General features: G+C 38.1%; 1 protein-coding gene across 7 annotated transcripts in view; it reads left to right on the top strand.

Moving 5' to 3' along the window:
* Nucleotides 1–19541, top strand: part of STAG1 (stromal antigen 1) — a 167965-nt gene that overhangs the window by 106600 nt on the left and 41824 nt on the right. For all 7 annotated transcript variants that reach the window (XM_021394526.1, XM_021394524.1, XM_021394527.1 and 4 more), the window contains 6 exons: nucleotides 2831–2929; nucleotides 7798–7877; nucleotides 10106–10213; nucleotides 12100–12214; nucleotides 15695–15812; nucleotides 16930–17033. In XM_021394526.1, the coding sequence (XP_021250201.1) occupies nucleotides 2831–2929; nucleotides 7798–7877; nucleotides 10106–10213; nucleotides 12100–12214; nucleotides 15695–15812; nucleotides 16930–17033 (624 nt within the window). The remainder of the gene's footprint in view (nucleotides 1–2830; nucleotides 2930–7797; nucleotides 7878–10105; nucleotides 10214–12099; nucleotides 12215–15694; nucleotides 15813–16929; nucleotides 17034–19541) is intronic.

The raw sequence follows: 19541 nt of genomic DNA, 5'->3' as shown, positions 1-19541 counted from the left end.
TTGTTGTGCTATGAAGGTATTTACAGAATGTTTTCTTTATTGCCTTTTAAGTCTAATCCTACAGTGCCTAGGCCTTTTTTATTTTTTTATTTTTTTAATTTATTGCTCTTTTGCTTGACCTCCTAATGAACTGTTTAGTTAAATAAGTTAATCTCTTGGTTATGTAGGACTCTTTCTGTCCTTGTCCTGCTTCAATGTGTTTGCACCTTTCCTTAGTTTCTTTGGAACTATTTGAATGTGAATATTTCCACCCTTCCTAGGCAGGAAATTCCTGCTGTGTTTCTTTTCCAAAAGATATTTAGCGTGTTAAAATCTCAAACTAATGCTCACTTTCTATTCTTGGAATGATTCTTATAGTTACTCAGTAAACATCTTCTGTCAGGCATGTTGATGTTTTGTGGAACATTTTCCCTCTTTCTTTCTGGACTTCAATGCAGTATATGCACATACAGCTTCACTTTTGCCTTTCTTAGATTCTTGTCCATGTCACCACTACTTATGCTTAAACGTGAGTTTCTGACACTAATCTCCACGACTATTTTAAAACCTTCGTAACAGGATTAGCAAGCCGTTGTACTTTTCCCTCACCATAGTGATGAATTCCAACCTTGATCACCAGTTTGAAAACAGATCTTTCTGCTATCAGAGACAGTAAGTCCTCTCACTGTTGTCTGCTGAGAAGAGCAGTCAACTCCTGAGGTTGCCTCTGTGTCTCCTGTGCCTTTGCTCTCAGCCAAAGGGATCCTGTGTTAACACTACCTTTCTCTCTTCCACTTGTGCCCCTAGCCTTTCAGTTGCTTGTCTTCTTCCTTGGATCTGGTTAGCAGCAGGAGTAGATAAGCTGGGTTCAGTGTGCCTTTTTTTACATCTTGGCTTTGGTCTCCTGGCAAACCATGCAAGTACCAAATGTTTGCAGTTGCACTTCCTATCTACCTTGGTTAGTCTGCTCCCTTAAATCATATAGACGCCCTCTGCGTAAAGCCTGAACTAAACTCTGAGAGCCCTGATCCATGGTGCTCGGCGAAGTCGGCAAGTGCTTCACCACTGGCTACACTGCAAGTCTCAAGTCATGTTGCTGTTGGCACTGATTTTTTTTTCCTGTCTTTGATCAGTTTAGAGCTTTGCATTTTGAGACTCCAGTACTCAGTGAACATCAGGACATCTGCTCACAAGCAGGACGATCTTCAGTGCAGCTGTAACTACACCAGCTGCCTCACTCTTGCTCTGTAATGTTCATTACATGCCAAAACTGATACAGATCCTCTGCTGCTAAGTAAGCTAAGGCTGTAAGAAGCTTACATCCTCTTCTAATGGTTAGTGATGACTCCAGAGATCCTGGCCTTTCAAATGCCAGGATTTCGTAGCTGAGGAAACACCAATTCTGGTACCTTGGCAGTAAGTACCATTGAAAAGAAGAATTACAAGCATCATTTCTCTGTGTTTATTTATCAGTTGATGATACCCACATAAACTTTTTTCTTCAAGAAAATTATTTTCCGTACCGTGAAAGATTTTGCAACAGATCATATAAACAGAACTGTCATCCCATTGACTTACTCTGCAGTAGTAGTCAAAAAGATCTCTAGTGGAGCATGAGTGCTTAGAAACTCTTCACAGAAATAGAGATGATTTGTCAGGAACGATCGTTCTTCAAGGAAAAGTTCTTCTGCAAATCCTCCTTTCAACTTTTATCCCTCTTAAGTTGCGATTTTTGAAATTAGTCGAAACTGAAAAAAATGGATTTTTAGCTTCTGTTTGTATGTGTGTCTCTGAATGTTTGCTCAGGTTTTAGGCTGAGCAGTTTTTTAAGTACAGACTTGATAATAGAATAGGCTCAGAAACAAAGAGTGGGTTTGTGTTTATAACCTTTTGACTACCTCCAAATGTTTTTCAACAAGAACACGTCATTTACCAGGACTTTACAGATAAGCTGAGCTATGTTTGCAGCCAGACAGATAATGTGGATGTGTCCAGGGGATCCAGCCCTTCCTTTTATCACCAGCATTTGTATAGGTGACAAACCTTGATCCATAGGTACGACCTTTTGATGTCTGCATTTTCTGCCTACAGCCAACCAGATCAAAGCAATCCCTATCTAAAGAGTTGCTAGGAGTGAGCTGCTGCTTATCAGAACACCTCAGACAGTGGAACTCAAGCTGCTGTCCTACCTGGTGGCTCCTCGGGCAGAGGCTTAGATGTGTTGTCCTTGTGGCAGCAGCCTGCTCCTGCTGGAGGCTCCCTCAGCCCGTTCATCCTTCCTGTGCATGGCCCGGGATGGGTTATGGAAAGTTGCAGATAAAGAAATCCAGAGTGTATTCCTTGTGTCTCTTGTTTGGATGGACGATGGCTTAGAGATGACTTGTTTTTGTGTGCCACATATAGACTATACTCAGTCATTTTCAACTCTTGTACATAGATTTTAAACAACAGGTATCAGGAAGAAAGCGCTTGTTGTCTTTTTCCTGAAGATAAATTGCTGCACTCTCTTCTCACCAACCACCTTGATATCAGATGTCTTTATTTTATATTTGCTTACAGCTTTTTTTTTTTGTCTTTTTGTACTGTGGAATTACTTGAAAGAGAAATAGAAACAGAAGTTGAAGTGATGGCACATTAAATTTTTTGTGTATGCAAATAGGAAAATTAACTTTGTTTGTAGGCAGCTGCATGTGTGGTTTTTGGTTTTTAGCTGAATTGTGAATTGGCTTTGGTAACACATTAGCATAAAACTTTAAATGAACATTAAACAAATTACAAAATGATATTATTTAGCATTCATGTGCATTTGATTAGGATATTATATCAGCTAATCTTAATGTGTTTTATTTAGCAAGGTGAAGTGAGGTTGAAGTGTTTGAAAGCTCTTCAAAGTCTGTATACCAACAGAGAGTTATTTCCAAAACTGGAGCTGTTCACTAATAGATTCAAGGTAAGAGGAAATACAATTTTTGGAAGGAGTACTTAAAATAAGCATATCATCTGTCTCATTGTGTTGTGGTCTTGACTCATTTATTAAATGCAAAACTGTTCCTGAATGCTGAGATTAAGACAAATTTAATTTTACAGTGTTTATCCGGTAAGATTTGTCTGGCTTGGCCAAGGTGATTATTTATCTGTATGTATTGTTGTTGTTTATTCATTGCCATTATTTAATCTTCCTACGCTAATTTAATTTTAGATTTGTTGAACTTCAAGGATTTGTACAGAGTGTTTTACACCTGCAATAAATCTCAAAGTAATAAACTAAAAAAGTGGTCAGTAGGACAGCTTTTTAGCTCAATTTATGCTTGTGTTTGGAAGAAGACATAATTTCATCTGCACCACAGTACACTGCAGAGCAAAACAGAACCTCTGTAACAGGAGTTTGCATTGCATATTTAGACAATTACCTTGCCATGATTAACCTACACAGGAGATAAGTACTGGAGGAATATTTCCTTTTTTTTTGCCCCTTTTTTCTTTTTTATTTTAAACTAGCACAAACTCACTGGATTTTTGCTTAATATCTTAATGAGAATGTAGGTGTTAATTCACTTTTTGGCATAACTGCTTTATTTCACAAGTGAAGTATCTGGAGAGATGAGCGTTGAAATGCTGTCAGTGCTTCTGTTTGGATGCTCTGTAAGGAAAGCTTTTGAGCACTTTCCATGTCAGCAGGCACCTTTTACCATCACTTTTGTGTTTTGGAGAACAGAAAATGGTGGTAAAGGAAAGATGAATGGAATGTATTTTTGTTTAAATTATGATTATAATGCTGATGAAAACTCTTGTTTAGGAAAGAGGTGGATACTTCAATACTTATTTACAAGTACTGTGCAGCACACTGAAAAACTTCTCCCTGTTGATTTTATACTGCTTCACTGGTTGTGTTTGTCATTGCAGTTACTGTTAAATCCTCCAGTTGGATCTAGAAAAGCACAAAATAGAGAAAATTTGCCATATCTTTATTCTACATAAACACTTGATAAAAACGTAATAGTAATCAGCCTTTTGCCACATAAATGTAAGAGATGGAGAAGAAAGTACTTACACTGGAGTAACTCTTGGATTAAGTCTCACTGGAGTAAGTCTTGGATTTTAAGAAAGGCTTTTTGTCCAAACGTCATATAATAGAACAAACTACTTGGAAAGTGATGGAATCTTCTTCATTTGAGGTTTCTAAGGGCAAGTTAAATATCCATCAGTAATGAGCTAGGTATAGTTGACTTCAAAGTGGGAGATGAAAGATATCATTTTGTGAGTTCACTTCAGTGCTTATATTCTTATAATTTTATAAAATTAGTTTCTGTGACTATTGCAGTAAAGACAAAATTTCCTCTCATAGTTGTTTTACCTGACAAACAGATGGTAGAAGCTGCAGACCTCAGACTAATTTTGTAATGCCTCCATAAATCTTGTTTGCTTAAAATCTCAGGACAACCAGAAATAGTAGCTCTCCAGAAAAATGCTAAATGCCATTCTCAGTTCCATGGCTGCTTATGTATATTTCCTCATCAAAATTGAATTGAGCTGCTGCACAGTTCAGCTGAGATTCAGCTTAATCCATTCAAACCATCAACAGGAATCTCTCTAGAGATCTTCCAGCAGAAGTTAATTTGTTCCAGAATTACTTGCATTGGGTTGTTATTATTGTAGCACATTCCAGGTATCTGTGAGAAAAATTCGATAACGTCACTTCTCAGACAGAGGGAAGATATGTATTCTTTATGGCTTTTATATTTGTGTTGCTAGGCATAGTTGATAATCTCAGAAATAAGTTTTGTCCACAAAGAAAATAGAACAGCTTTGTCCATGTTCATCCATCAGAGACTTTTGTTTTCTACCAAGAAGTCCTGCCTGATGCGATCATTAACTTCTACGTAGGAAAGATATGAATTAATAATTCTTTTACAGTCAGTAACAAAGTCAGCATCAGCAGATTTACTGGCAGCCATTTAGTTGCTGCCCCTTATCCCTGACTTTTGCAGGAGAATGCTGTCCCCACGTCTTGAATGACAGGAGGTGGATTTGCTCTTCATCCAGTCTTGTCCACAGCCTAATACATAATGCAAAATGATCTTCACAGTGTAAATTAATATTTCAGGTTATAAATGCAGATGTGTCCTATTCCACTGCTGTACAGCAGTGTGGAAAACTTCTGTTGAAGAAGATTGAATAGCTGGTTTTTGTAACTTGCTAAACCTCTGAAGTTTCATCTTCCAGAGGCGTTAGGTGCTACGGTCTCATTTTTGGAGGTTTTAGTATCTGTCTGACAGTTTCCATCACAGAGATTCTGGCAATATGACAGCAAATAAGAAATTTCATGTTCATGCTGTTGATTCTTGGCCTGATGTTCTTGACAAAATTGAGTGAATAGTCTTTTTGGATAAGGAAATATTGTCACATCAGTAGGTTTCCAAGACTCGAGGTTCAGAGAGTATCCCTTGCTCTGTAGGCAGGTGAGAAGAGCCCTTCCCTTCCAGGCCTTCTGTAGAGATATAAAAGGAGTTTTATTCTTGTGTACTTGCTCGTTTGTGTGCAGTTAGTTCTCTCCCTGTGGTTCCTGGAGTTTAAGACAGACTGTGAAGAAGTCTTAGGAAATTGCACTGATCCTTTTAAGAACAATATAGTTAGGTGTATTACAGTTGTAGTTATAGTTCTGTACTCAGAAACTAGGGAAAATGGGAAGTAACACATCTATTTTTAGGTCAACAGTAAGCAAACTGAAACTAAGCAGAAAATAACATTTAGAAGACCTCTTCATAACTGCAGGGTTCTTAGAAGGTGTAAAATTATCACATTTAATTGGAAAGTGGTGGTTTTCTGAACTGGAAAGAAAATAGGAAAAGACAAAATCACACCATGGGATTTCATGTTTTCTTGTGAAAGATCTGTAGTGTAATAGTTGGGGTGAGCTTAAAACATTACAGTGTTGCCAGGCATAAAACTCACAGCTTCATAGACAATATGCAAGTGTATATTTTCATGTGTGATTTTCTGCACACTATTTCCAAATTTGCATGCATGCTACACTATTGCATATATATAACATTATCTAAAATTATTTGCTTATGGGGGAATGAAGTGGGGCAGTTTTTTTTCACCAAACCAAACACATTTCTTTTGAGGAGAGAACTGTTAAAGTAAGACTACTTCAGAACAGCATTCCAGTTCCAAAGTTTGCTTACTTGTTTCTTGAAACCATACAAAGAATAAAGACTGTTTTCTTCAATACTTTTTTCTATTCATGCGTACTTGCCAATGTGACTCCCATCTACAAGAAGGGAAGTGTCAGGGAAGGTTATGGAGCAGATTGTCCTGAGGGAGATCACACGGCATTTGCTGGGGGAACTGGGGGATCAGGCCCAGCCAGCATGGGTTTGTGAAGGGCAGGTCCTGCTTGACCAACCTGATCTCCTTCTATGATCGAGTGACCCACCTGGTGGATGAGGGAAAGGCTGTTGATGTGGTCTACCCAGACTTCAGCAAAGCCTTTGACACTGTCTCCCACAGTATTCTCCTGGAGAAACTGGCAGCCCGTGGCTTGGACAGGTACACTCTTTGCTGGGTAAGGAGCTGGCTGGAGGACCGGGCCCAGAGGGAGTGGTGGTGAATGGAGTTAAATCCAGCTGGCAACCGGTCATGAGTGCTGTTCCCCAGGGGTCAGTGCTGGGGCCTGTCCTCTTCAATATCTTTATTGATGACCTGGATGAGGGCATTGAGAGCATCCTCAGTAAGTTTGCAGATGACACCAAGCTGGCAAGAAGTGTGGATCTGCCTGGGGGTGGCCAGGCCCTACAGAGAGAGGTCTGGACAGGCTGGATCTCTGGGCTGAAGCCAATAGGATGAGGTTCAACAAGACCAAGTGCCAGGTCCTGCACTTTGGCCACAACAACTCTAGGCAATGCTACAGGCTTGGGGCAGAGTGGCTGGAAGACTGTATAGAGGAAATGGACCTGGGGGTGTTGGTCAATGCTAGGCTGAGCATGAGCCAGCAGTGTGCCCAGATGGCCAAGAAGGCCAATGGCATCTTGGCTTGTATCAGAAATAGTGTTCCCAGTAGGAGTAGGGAGGTAATTGTCCCTCTGTACTCAGCACTGGTGAGGCTGCACCTCGAGTACTGTGTCCAGTTTTGGGCTTCTTACTGCAAGAAAGACATTGAGGCCCTGGAGCATGTTCAGAGGAGGATGACGAAGCTGGTGAGGGGTCTGGAGCACAGGCCTTATGTGAGGAGTGGCTGAGGGAGCTGGTATTGTTCAGTCTGGAAAAGAGGAGGCTCAAGGGAGATGTTATTGCTCTCTTTAACTACCTGAAGGGAGGTTGTAGTGAGCTGGGGCTCAGCCTCTTCTCTCTTGTAACTAGTGACAGAACAAGGGGAAACGGCCTCAAGTTGCACCAGGGGAGATTTAGGCTGGACATTAGGAAATACTACTTTTCCCAAAGAGTGGTCAGGTGCTGGAATGGGCTGCCCCGGGATGTGGTTGAGTCACCGTCCCTGGAGATGTTCAAGAAACATTTAGATATAGTGTTGAGCGACATGGTTTAGTGGGGTTATTGGTGGTAGGTGGATGGTTGGACTGGATGATCTTGTAGGTCTTTTCCAACCTAGCTAATTCTGTGATTCTGTGAAGCCTGTTCCATTTTGCACGTGGTGCACAGCTTCCAAAGATGTATGTTTGATGATTGAGTGATATGAAAGGATTTTCATGTGTCCTGTTGAAAGATCTTTCTCCCCAGGAGTTTTTATATCTACAGACTTCTAAATCTGATAGCTCTTTATGTGTTTTGTTTCATCACTGTTATAATGTTCCTTTTCAGGATCGCATTGTATCAATGACACTTGATAAGGAATACGATGTTGCTGTGGAAGCCATTCGATTAGTCACGCTAATACTTCAGTGAGTATTTTTTAAAATAAATGTATTCCATCTGAAAGTTACCTAAGCCAGTAGTAGTAGTTAACTTTATTTCTTTACTTGTGTAATGAATTCACTTTATTACTTTACATTTACTACTAAGTTGAACTAAATATTTAATACTATAGTCACGAAGCTAAAATAAAATACTTGATCTCCTAGAAATAAAATAGGTGATGTGTAAAAACATATTGATATATTGAGTCTATGTGTTTTGGTGCATTCATTGTTGAGGAAAAATACCAGTGGACATTTATACCATTTGCCAGGGGCAAAATGATTGTCTTTCCCAAAACACATGATTATATCTGCTGAAATAACTTCAGTAGTAACTAAAAAAAGATCTTGTCTTAGGAGATCTGATTATATGGCGTAGTTGAAAAGAGAGTCATCTGGCAAATAAAGTGACAGAGAGAAGACACTATCTTTAACACCCTGATTTGGGTTGTGGAGAGGAGGTGGTCGTTATTTGCAGTTTAAAACACTGGACCATACAGGATACGTGCTTCCAGTCCTGGCTTTTTCTTACATAGGTACAGTGGCATTCCTTATACAAAGTGTGTGTGACTGCTTGAAACAATCCCTGTCTAAAGGCAGGTTGATCACAGCAGCCTCCTGCATGTGTTGCTGGAGGAACTTTTCCTAAGCTTTTATTACACGTTCACTGAAACGTGCTACAAACATGTATAGAACTCTGCATCATATTTTATACTCGCTCATTGACTCCACTTTGAAGAAACTTTTGGGCATGCAGAATTTGGATGAAAGATTAGACTAGCATTTCCTCGTGGTGGAAAAAGAAGCCGTCTAGGCTTCATTTTTTACTTAGGGGTAACACTGCTTTGCTGTTATTGCAATATTGGACTTGTAATGTTAGGAAGGAGAATCTCTTATTTTTTTAAAGCAAATATAACATATATGATCACAAACAAGATGAAAAACATATATTTCTCCTTCATTATTAGGATCATTTGGGAATACAGTAAGATTTTTTTTAAGGCAAAAGGTGTCCAGTGCACTCTTTTTCCTGCCTTGTTTTCTCTTTTGTTGTGTGATTAAAACATAGCTAAGTGCAAGCTGATGCACTTAGGAGCAGAAGGAAATGGGTCACGTCAAATGGCACAGGGCGATATTCTGGCAGACAGGAGCTCTGAAAAGATGTTATGAACAATTGTGATGGGGAATGACCCCTTAAAAATCACTGTTTAAAAAAAAAAATTAAAAACAAATGAGGTGTTTAGGGTCCTGATGTGGAAACGTTTCTGATGAATGCTGATAAACATAGAAAGAAGTAATACTATTCCTATATGCAGTGTCAGTGATATCATTGATAGAATATACTTACAGTTCCATTACCCATAGCATTTTTCAAGAATACTGCTGAAAAGGGAAAATTTTCCTGCATTTCATAAAAACATGCACTCAAAATCTGTCTTAAGTTCAGAAGTTGCAAAAGCTCCAGCTATGTTGTTTACCCAAGAGAAAAGTTGACTTGGTATTGTCAATAAATAATTACAGAAAATAAACTTAACGTCTTTGTTCCAGCACAGCATGATTCCACATCAGATTCCTTACCTTGATATTGAAAATGAGTGTATATATGTAGTCAGCACAGTAACTGCTGTAAGAGTGATGGACATTTTATTTCATCAGCATTATTGTAGTTCTAAACCCACATCATGATTCAATCCTAAAGTGATTATATGTTGATTTTCTTGGTACATGCACAGTGCTAGTTGTGTGTCCCGCTCTGCAGTGTAATCTGTGATTTATTTTTATACTGCCTTTGTCCAGGGAATTTCTGTGGCTTCTCCTGTAGCGGAGGCAGATTTACCACCTAGCCTGGCCTGGCCCTCTCAGTAGGAATTGGGAATAATAATACGTTTGGTATCTTGCAGCATACGTGCTGTAGTTAGTGTGATGGTAATTAAGTTGGCAAGACTTGTAAGCAGTGATGAATTTTTTTACATTAATTATTATATACTTTGATACAAGTGAGAGAAGAACAACAGACAAATTTTCAGTCTTGCAAGCCATTTAAATATTTCTGCATTTGAAATCAAACCAAAGATCTTTGAAGTTACTGTTCCTCCACCTAGGATTTTGTACAAAGGAAACAGTCTTGTAACTGTCAAAAGTAAGTTATGGGAGGTGAGGGGATTAAAACAAAACACTTGTTTTAGTTCAGTGTTACTTTCTGCCTGTTTCAGTGGAAGTGAAGAAGCTCTGTCAAATGAAGACTGTGAGAATGTTTATCACTTAGTGTATTCAGCACACCGGCCTGTTGCAGTAGCAGCTGGAGAATTCCTTCACAAAAAGTAAGTTATAAGTTAACCTGGAAGAAGACCAGATTCATAAATGCTTCCTGGTAGTGGTAATGTCAAAAGGAAAACAAGCAGTTGGCCAAAATACATCAATATTATCAAGTTAGGTGTTTAATTTGAAACACAGACTTATACTTTTGTTTAAAATAAAAACCTAAATATTAGAGGAAACTGGATTTACCTTTATCTTGCTGTAACGTGCAGGTAAGTGTACTGACTCCTCAAAGCCTAAATGCAAAGTGCTACACGTATCTCTCTGTATTAAAAGTTATTTTAAATCCTGCAGTTACTGGATTACTGTCGTGATAGTATAGGACCTATCCAGCACGGACAATCCACCTGGTATGCAGTCATCATTTTTACAAAATTTTAAACCAGCCTATTTCAAAACTATTAGGTTTCTGTGTATTAATGACTAATAAAATTGTTTCTAAACTCACTGATGTCCCCTAAAAATACGTTACACCTTTATTCCATCTGTCGTATAATCACTATGCCAAGGGAAATGAGCTGGTGTTTCCATGGAAGTGAATCATACTGAACTGGTGACTGTGAGCAGGACATTGCCCCATCATAGTTGTTAACCTTCTGATGTTAGTGTTTGCACTCAAGTCTTTTAGCAGTGATTTTCTTTTTCCCTCTATTCTTTAATATATTTACTGAGTATTTCTACCAAAATCCAGCTTATGTAATTTTTCTTGCCATGACAGAAAAAGTCAATTAAAAATATCTGTTTTCCTTTGCTGGTGTTCTTTTAATTCACAGTGGTTTATTTGTGATTTAGAAATCCACATTGTAACTGTAATTTCCTGCTGGTGGATTTCTGGAATTCCATCTCTGTAATGAGACATTGGTTTCAGGGAGTGAATTTACAAAATTCAATTACATTTAATGTCCTGTGTAGTGTTTTACAAGAAAATGGTTAGGGTTTCTTGTATTGTTTTGTTTTTAAAACTACATGCTGAGATTCCTTTATAAACCAAGATGTGAAAAATAATTCTGAAAAGTGCCTAGAAGGTAAATGGCTTTGTCTGAAGTCATATCTGTCATATCTGTATGTTAGCATAAGGACAAAACTTTATCCTGACTTTTCTTTACAGTGAGATAATATGCTGTGTTCTATAGATATATGTCTCAAAGGAAATAGCCTTGAGGAAAAAATGTCTTATTTCTAATATTCCTTTTATCTTGGTTTCTGCTAGCATCTAAGAGCTGCTGTTCCATTTTAAATGAGTTAGAATGTCTACTTGAAGCATTTGGGATGGGATTTAGCTTAATTTTTTTTCAAACTTCACAAAATAAAACAATTGTAACTGAAATGTAGGCATATATGAGATCTCTGTGAGCTATGAAATGTGAGTGTTGAGAGTACTTTGGAGCTCACTGCAGAATGTATAATGGACATTTAAAAAAAAAGTAACTTGTCAGTTATCTTGCTTTATCATTGATGCTGCTAATACTTGAGGTTTGTCAAGTTTGTTTATACCACATCCTAGTCAACATAGCAGTAAAGATACAACCTTAGTTCTTAAGGCACTAGTGGAATAAATGCTACCAGCACTGTAAGCTTCGATAGCTTAAAAATGAAAAATTATATAAATTATGCGAATATATAAAGCTGCGCAAAATTATTCTATGTAAATATGTTCTAGAGAGCTTTTTCCTGTATGAAATTTCTCCAGCCCTAAGAACTTGAAGACTCGGAAGACAAATTCATCTCTTTAGCCAGGTCATGCCCTCTTTCTGTTGAAAAAAGTAGCTTGACATACTTTGACTGTGTTTTATAAACAAATCTGCCAAATCAAGAATGAATGTTCATCGTGTTATGGAATAACTGAGATTTGTTTTGATAAACATTAGCTCCTTTTACTTATTTTTAGACTGTTCAGCAGACATGATCCCCAAGCTGAAGAGGCTCTAGCAAAGAGGAGAGGACGAAATAGTCCAAATGGAAACCTCATTAGAATGTTGGTTCTTTTCTTTCTTGAAAGTGAGGTAAAAATATATATATTTAATATTTACACATCTAATCGAACCTGGAATTTAAGTAGTGACATATCAACATATATATTAATAAGTTGTTTGGTTTTTAATATTTTCTGAAATATTGTATGCCCTTTACACTGTTGCCCATCTTGCTGTCAGTCAAGCAATTTAATCCATAATCTTTTCCACATTTTATTATGCTCTTGCATGTCTCCAAAGTACTCGGTACTGCACTGCTAGTAATACAGTTGCTTCCAGGTTTCACTGCTACATAGAAATGTTACTTGTTTGGTTGGGTTTTTTTTTAGATAACCAACTCAAGATTATACTTCTAGAGTTTATTCTTTGTAAAGTGAAATTATTTAAACCAGAAGGGAACAAAATTTATAATCAGAATTATAGAGTAATTTGGAATGGAAAAGATCTGAGGGGCAATTTAGGTCAAAGTGGAGACAGTTATGAGATTAGGTGAGATTGTTCAGGGCTTTCTGCAGCTGCATCTTAAGAACAGCCGAGGATGGAGAATGCAGGCATATACAATAACTTAAATGTTTGATGACCACATTCAGGGTAGGATTGTGCCCATAGTCTGTAGAGGTCAAATATATGCAAAATATTATGCTAAAAGTTCTAACAGTAATTTAGGTGAGGAATAGCAGTTGAATGGAAGAAAACTTGAAAAGATGAACTGATAGATACAGAATTCTCTGAAGATACTGTGGGAGAAAGGTTTAAAGATGATACTTCTGATTCAGTAATTAATAGATGGCAAAGGAAGGCTGAAAGAAAGGAATGGCAAATGTCCATTCAACAGAACTGACGTTTTGTGTAAAAAGCAGAAGGAAAGATACTTGATTCAAATCAAGTATTTGAATTGTTACTAGGGCTTGAACAAGAGACTTGACTGTGAGGATGAAGAGAAACAATCAGAGATGCTGAGAAAGAAAAACAACATGTGTAGTGTTAACATTGTTTAGAAGCCAAAAGGACTGGATGACCAGCTACTTGTGTGGACTGCTATCTAAATGTATGCTACAGCTGTATCTTACAGCTTCTTCAAAAAGTAGATTGTGATAGATCATTGTATTTTCTAGTGAAAATCCGAAGCAAATTTTGCTATCTGATGTAATCACTTGGTGACAAGTCATTAGATGAGATGGTCATATAGCCACAGGCATTAGACAAGCCCATGGCCACTGGGTGGTGAGAAAGGTAGCATGTCCAAAGAGATTACTTGTCAGAGGAGGAGGAATGTTTGCTCTGCAGATAGAATATAAGCAAATGGGCTTACTTGCCTGCTTCCTTTGGACAAATATGTTTTCAGACTTTGGTATCAGAATTGCTGTTCATACATATCCTGTTCCTTGTTAGAAGCTGTATCTGTTGATACAGCAGCTGTGCTAAATAATCATACACAGTGTTCTTCATGCCTTAAATCTGAGTGTGTGTGGTGGGATGTTAGCTCGAATTATCTTCTCTGTTCTTCTGAGGAGAGAAGAAACCCACCTTAATTCCCAAAGTCATGATCAGGAAAATGCTTTCCCACACAAGCCAAACACTTCACTGAGACCACTTCTCTCAGGGTTACCTTTTGCTATTGCTATTTTTGAGAAAGTTGTTGCCAACAAATCAGAATATTCCGACTCCAATTTCAGTAAAGAATTAGCAATCTGGAAGCTTCCACCAGCACAGAACGAGAAGATTTAAGCACTGCAGTCTGAGAGGGTGCATTCAGAAGCAGTAAAGGTAACCCTGTGAAAAGCATCAGAAAGTTCTGTGAGATATGGTAAAGTAGAAAGATGTATTGGCACCACCTTCCATAAGCTCTTAAATGTTCTCCAATTTAGCAGTCATTCCCATGTCTGGTGAACAAATCAGCTTTGCATGTTATGCTTGTTGTTTTTGTTGTTTTTGATGGTGGTTAAAGATTGATTTATAAATCAGTAGAAGTCCATGCATCACTTCCTTAGTTTAGAACAGTTGTGGTCATTCACATAGAGTCATTTTTTGCAATTAAAAATAAGTTAGCATTAATTCTATACTCCCTGAGTTCACAAGGATTTCTAATACTGGTTTCTGAGAGATGAGGATTAGCCATTGGAGAGCTTATTTCATAATGTAAATGAACATAATGCTAACAAAAAAATTTCATGTATCTTATTTTGGATTTACTGTATTCCTAAAATTGTAAATGTTCTATCTCAGTTATCTGTATTGGTTGAACTGTGTTGATAAACCAGCCTTGTTCAACAAGACAGAGTGCTGGGTCCAGCACTTTGGCCACAACCCCTGGCAATGCTACAGGCTTGAGGCAGAGCGGTTGGAAGACTGGAAGAAACAGACGTGGGGGTGTTGGTCACCCCTTGGCTAAACGTGAGCCAGCAGTGTGCCACGGTGGCCAAGGACACCAGTGGAATCCTGGCTTGTATAAGAAATAGTGTTGCCAGCAGGAGCAGGGAGGCGGTAGTCTTCTGTACTTTGCACTGGTGAGGCCACACCTTGTGTTCCGTTTTGAGCACCTCACTACAAGAAAGACACTGAGGCCCTGCAGCATGTTCAGAGGACAGTGGAGCTGTCATGGGTCAGTCTGAAGAAGAGGAGGCTGAAGGGAGACCTTATTGCTCTTTGCAACTCCCTGAAGGGAGGTTGTGGTGAGGTGGTAGTCAGCCTCTTCTCCCATGTAATTAGTAGTATGACGAGAGGGAATGACCTCAGGTTGCACCACAGGAGATGCAATTTGGTCGTTAGGAAATACTTCTCTGAGGGAGTGGTCAGGCACTGGAATGGGCTGCCCAGGGATGTGATGGAGTCACCATCCCTGGAGGTGTTCAAGAAACCTTTAGATGTGGTGCAAAGGGACATGGTTTAGTGGGGAAATATTGGTGGTAGGTGGACGGTTGGACTGGATAATCTTGAAGGTCTTTTCCAACCTTAGTGATTCTACTCTGTGATTGTGTGTTTTCCTGTTTCAGCAATTAGTTGTAATATGAACGTTACTGCACATGTTTTCTTTTTGGTGTTGTCTGTCCCATTCATGCTAATACTGGATATTATACTAAAATGAAAAATGTTTCCATATCCATGTTCTGCACCAAAAAATAAATGCCAATTCAAAAAGAATGTGTTACAGCCTCCTCCTAGTAACATGTCTCACAATCTCTTCTTCTTATAACACAGTAGGAATGTGAGAAAATAGAAGTTTGTCTTCTAGGTCAGAATTCAGAGATTTTTCACAAACAGCTGCTTTACTGAAAGACAAGCTCCATTTGTTTTTATCCATTTTCCAATAAAGCATATCCCCACTGTCATACAATTGTATCATTCAGATGAAAGGAATGCCTTCCAGAGTTAGTTTAAAACTGAATTTTCTTTCCCACTTATTTAAGAATATGTGTCCATGGACACTGTCTATGCCTTAATGATTGTGATAGTTGAGGAACAACTGCTTGTACCGGAACACTGTACTGACCAGTGCTTTTGATTTTGTAGTTGCATGAACATGCAGCCTATTTGGTGGACAGTTTGTGGGAGAGCTCTCAAGAACTGTTGAAAGACTGGGAATGCATGACAGAATTACTCTTGGAGGAGCCAGTCCAAGGAGAAGAAGGTATTTGTTTAACCTCTCTACTGTACTGATATTGCACATTATTGTTTGTTATGCCTTAAAAAGGTGTTTCACTGTGGCAGATAGAAGTGCTTATGTTATGATTTGTTTAGAAAGCATATTTGAGAAAGTACTATTTAGATTTTAGTTTAATCCATTTTTAATGCACTCTCCTTCAAAAGGAACAGTTTTATATTACATTTTTCATCTTGTGAAGTCTGCTGTGATGTTGTTGCCTAATAGTAAGGGCTAAGATTCTTGTCTGAACATTTAAGTGACTAGTGTATATGTGAACATTTCAGTAGATTAAGTAACTAATACCGTTTTGAGTAAACAAGTACTTCAGGTGGTGTTAAATATAGGGCTTTTCCAAACAATTTAAAACTTAATTTTTTTCTTAAAAGAAAAAAAATTGAGGGAATTTTTTCACAATTAATTCTGTGTCTCCTTTGTCAAGTAGCCAGGGAAAGTGGTGGCAAAGATTTCCCAATGATAATGTGTGTCATTCAGGATCTTTATAATCTTTCAGGAGTCTTCTCCAGAGACCTTCACAGTGGTTAGGTGGTCAGAAAAAAACAATGTACTCTTACTGCTTACTTGCATGGTGTGCTAGTCATTTCTGTGTTTCAACATCGGACTTTTTGGTATTCCCCTGTTACACTTGTGTACCTTCTTTGTATATGGTAATTTCCTTAGAAAAGGAGCTGGCGCTTTGGTTCATTTAGGCTTCTCTATAGCCTAGTGGGGTTTGGCCCTCCAGATGTGACCATAAGTACTTAACGCTTCATGATGGTGAGAGTATTTTGTAAGAAGTGACAGTGAACAGTCAGTCCCTCTCTGTCCTCCATGCCACTCATTATTTCGTAGATCTTCGTTACATTTCCCCTTCATTCATCCTTTTTCCAGACTGCCCTTCTGTGGACTTACTTCAGTTCTGCCATATTTAATTTGAGGTAACAGAGAGTGAACATGCAGGCCTTGGTTTTATAAACTGAACAAAATGATGTTGTCTCTTTTGTTCTCTATTCACTGTATTTTACAACTGCATTCACACATTTGTCTTCCTTAAGATTTCTTTCAGGCGTCATCAAAGCTGATCTTTGTTCTTTTTTCTCCATAGCCATGTCTGACCGTCAGGAGAGCGCTCTGATTGAGCTGATGGTGTGCACAATCAGACAAGCTGCTGAAGCACACCCTCCAGTTGGCAGAGGCACTGGCAAAAGAGTAAGTAGTACTATAATGGTAGCTCAGAACTATTTGTTTGAATGTATTAACATGAACTACTTTTCAATAAAACCATATTTTCACATTTCTAAGTGAGATCTTTATAATCAGTGTTTTGTGTGCACGTTTTTGAAGAAAAGTAATAGATGCGAGCAGCCTGGTCTAGAAGGAGATGTCCCTGCCTATAGCAGGGGGTTGGAAGTAAATGATCTTAAAGATCCCTTTCATCCGAAACCATTATATGATTCTATATTCTGTTTATGGAAATGTCTTTTTTTTTTTTAGTTTCAGTTTTCTGTCAATGAATAGAGTTTTCTGTTGATTAATAGAGCTGACTCTGCTCTGAGCAGGATGGGTGAGACTGTGACTTTGCAAGGTCCCTTCCAACCTGAACGCTTCTGGGATTTTATATATCCATCCACTTTGACCTTTTTCCTTGGGTGCCCATAAATTTTTGAAATTTTGAAATAATTATTATATTGCCATCTAGATATTTTTATGTATTTATTATACAGTGACTGTATGGGACTCTCCATCAGTTGAGTCTCATTCCTAAGGCTAGGCATGCTCTTTTAAGCATTTCAGTGTAAGTCACAAGGTCAGGGTGATGAACAAGCTTTCATTTTTATTCTCCATAAATACAGCATTCACAGTTTCAGCTTCCCAAACATATTTGTCCAGTTTCCTTAGTCTTCCTCTTACTTAGGTTAAACTGTAATGAAATAAAACCATGTGAATGTTTGGTACTTCTGTTAGGTTTTCTTCTGAGTAGTCATAACTAATAAAGACACAGGCTTATTTTAGATGAAATCTAGCGACATCCTTAGCACACTTTATTGCTAAACTAAATACAGTTACTTAGCTTCTTAATTTTTATGTACTAAAAGTAGATTTGCTTCAAGTCCTGATACAGCATCCCAGGAAAAGTTCCGGGAAGCTGTCAATTTAAACATGTTTTTTGTACTTTATAGAGAATATTCTAAGAAATTCCTAATTTATTAAAACATTTCAGAGATGTGGTGGCAATCTACAAAAGCACTTACTCAAATTTACATGTGTATGTAAACATCTGCTGTGTTAGCAAAAGCTAATAACAACTTAACTTTCTGTTTTCTCTCCAGCTGTAAGCCATTCTAGTAGATAAATAATCTTTAAATTTAAGGAAATTTTTGCATTTGTATTTTCTGTTTGTAGCACCAACTAATGGTACTGTAAGCTGTCTGGGTAATCTTTCTCTCCCAGATCTACATTTCAGTTGACTGAAATTCAGCAAATTGCTTAGTCTTAGATTTTCACTGTCTATAGTTTTACAAAGGTAAAGAATAAACTTCGCTTTCTGAAGGATGGTCAAAGTAGCATCAAGATCACCCCTACGGATCCAGCTTAATTAATAGCACCACTGAATAGCAATATTTGATCATTAGAATATGACTGGGTTGTTAGAGGGTGAAGTCTGAGTTGCTAGCTGCATTCGCATTTCCTTCTGATGTGCTAGCAGCTTTTGCTGGCACAAGTGGTGCTGCTCTGTGAGTTGGTACAGGAGCTGCAGTTGCTGGCACGTGCATCCATCTATCTGCTATGAACTGTGGAAGTGGTTTCTTACCCTGGTGACAAATGTTTAGGTGTTCCCCTTCGTTTCCATGGCTGTTTTGGCTGCTTACCCAATAGGCTACCTGTCACCTAATCATGTTTTGTTTCCAGCCATTCCTTTTCACTTAGAGAGAGATGCAGGTATGACATTTAGCTTTTCCTACTTCTCAGTTAGATCATGAGTTGTGGAATGTTAACTGCAAGTTTTTTTGGACTTGTCAGCAGGGGTTTGTTGTGTTCTCATGATCTCACTAGCATATTTTCTGAACTGATATGGGATTTTTAATCATGCACTCACATTCTTGTGAAATAGTTTTCTCTCTGTCTTCAGCTTGTAACCCTTATTGTGCAGTTTAGCAGCTTTGATAAATGTAAGTCTTTAGATAATGTAAATATTTTATTACTTGTTTCCAAAAGTATTCTTCACGACCACTCTCCTTTTCTGAAGCCAAGAGGCCAGCTCTAAGCTATGCTGATTATTATATATATGTTCATTGTTTTAATGTGGTTTTGCTGTGACAGCATTTGTAGAGTCAATGTAAATGTCACTGAAATTTGTAAATGAATTCTGTGAACTTGGATGCATGCTCTCACTGAGAATTGCCTTCCAGTTTAGAGATGAGGCCATTAATCTGCTAATGAAAATCACTGTTACAGTGTGGTTTGATTTTGGTTTTCTAAATTATAATTCAGTTTGCCCTGAGGTCTTACATTAACACATTGTTTAATGTGTGAAAGCTAGAGCTCAGTTTATTTGGAAGCAATAGCAAAACTTCCACTGTCTTGGGTTACATTTAAAGTAAATCCTAAAAACACGTTGATGTGTGACAACACCATAAGGCTGGATGGTATGATATTTTCCTTTTCAATTCTGGCTTCTTAGGATGTGTGGTCCTCCCGTTTAATCACTCTTCAGTC

The sequence above is a fragment of the Numida meleagris genome, chromosome 4 (genome assembly GCF_002078875.1).
Source record: "Numida meleagris isolate 19003 breed g44 Domestic line chromosome 4, NumMel1.0, whole genome shotgun sequence".
NCBI classification, from domain to species: Eukaryota; Metazoa; Chordata; class Aves; order Galliformes; family Numididae; genus Numida; species Numida meleagris.
This window is presented reverse-complemented; position numbering and strand designations above follow the sequence as displayed.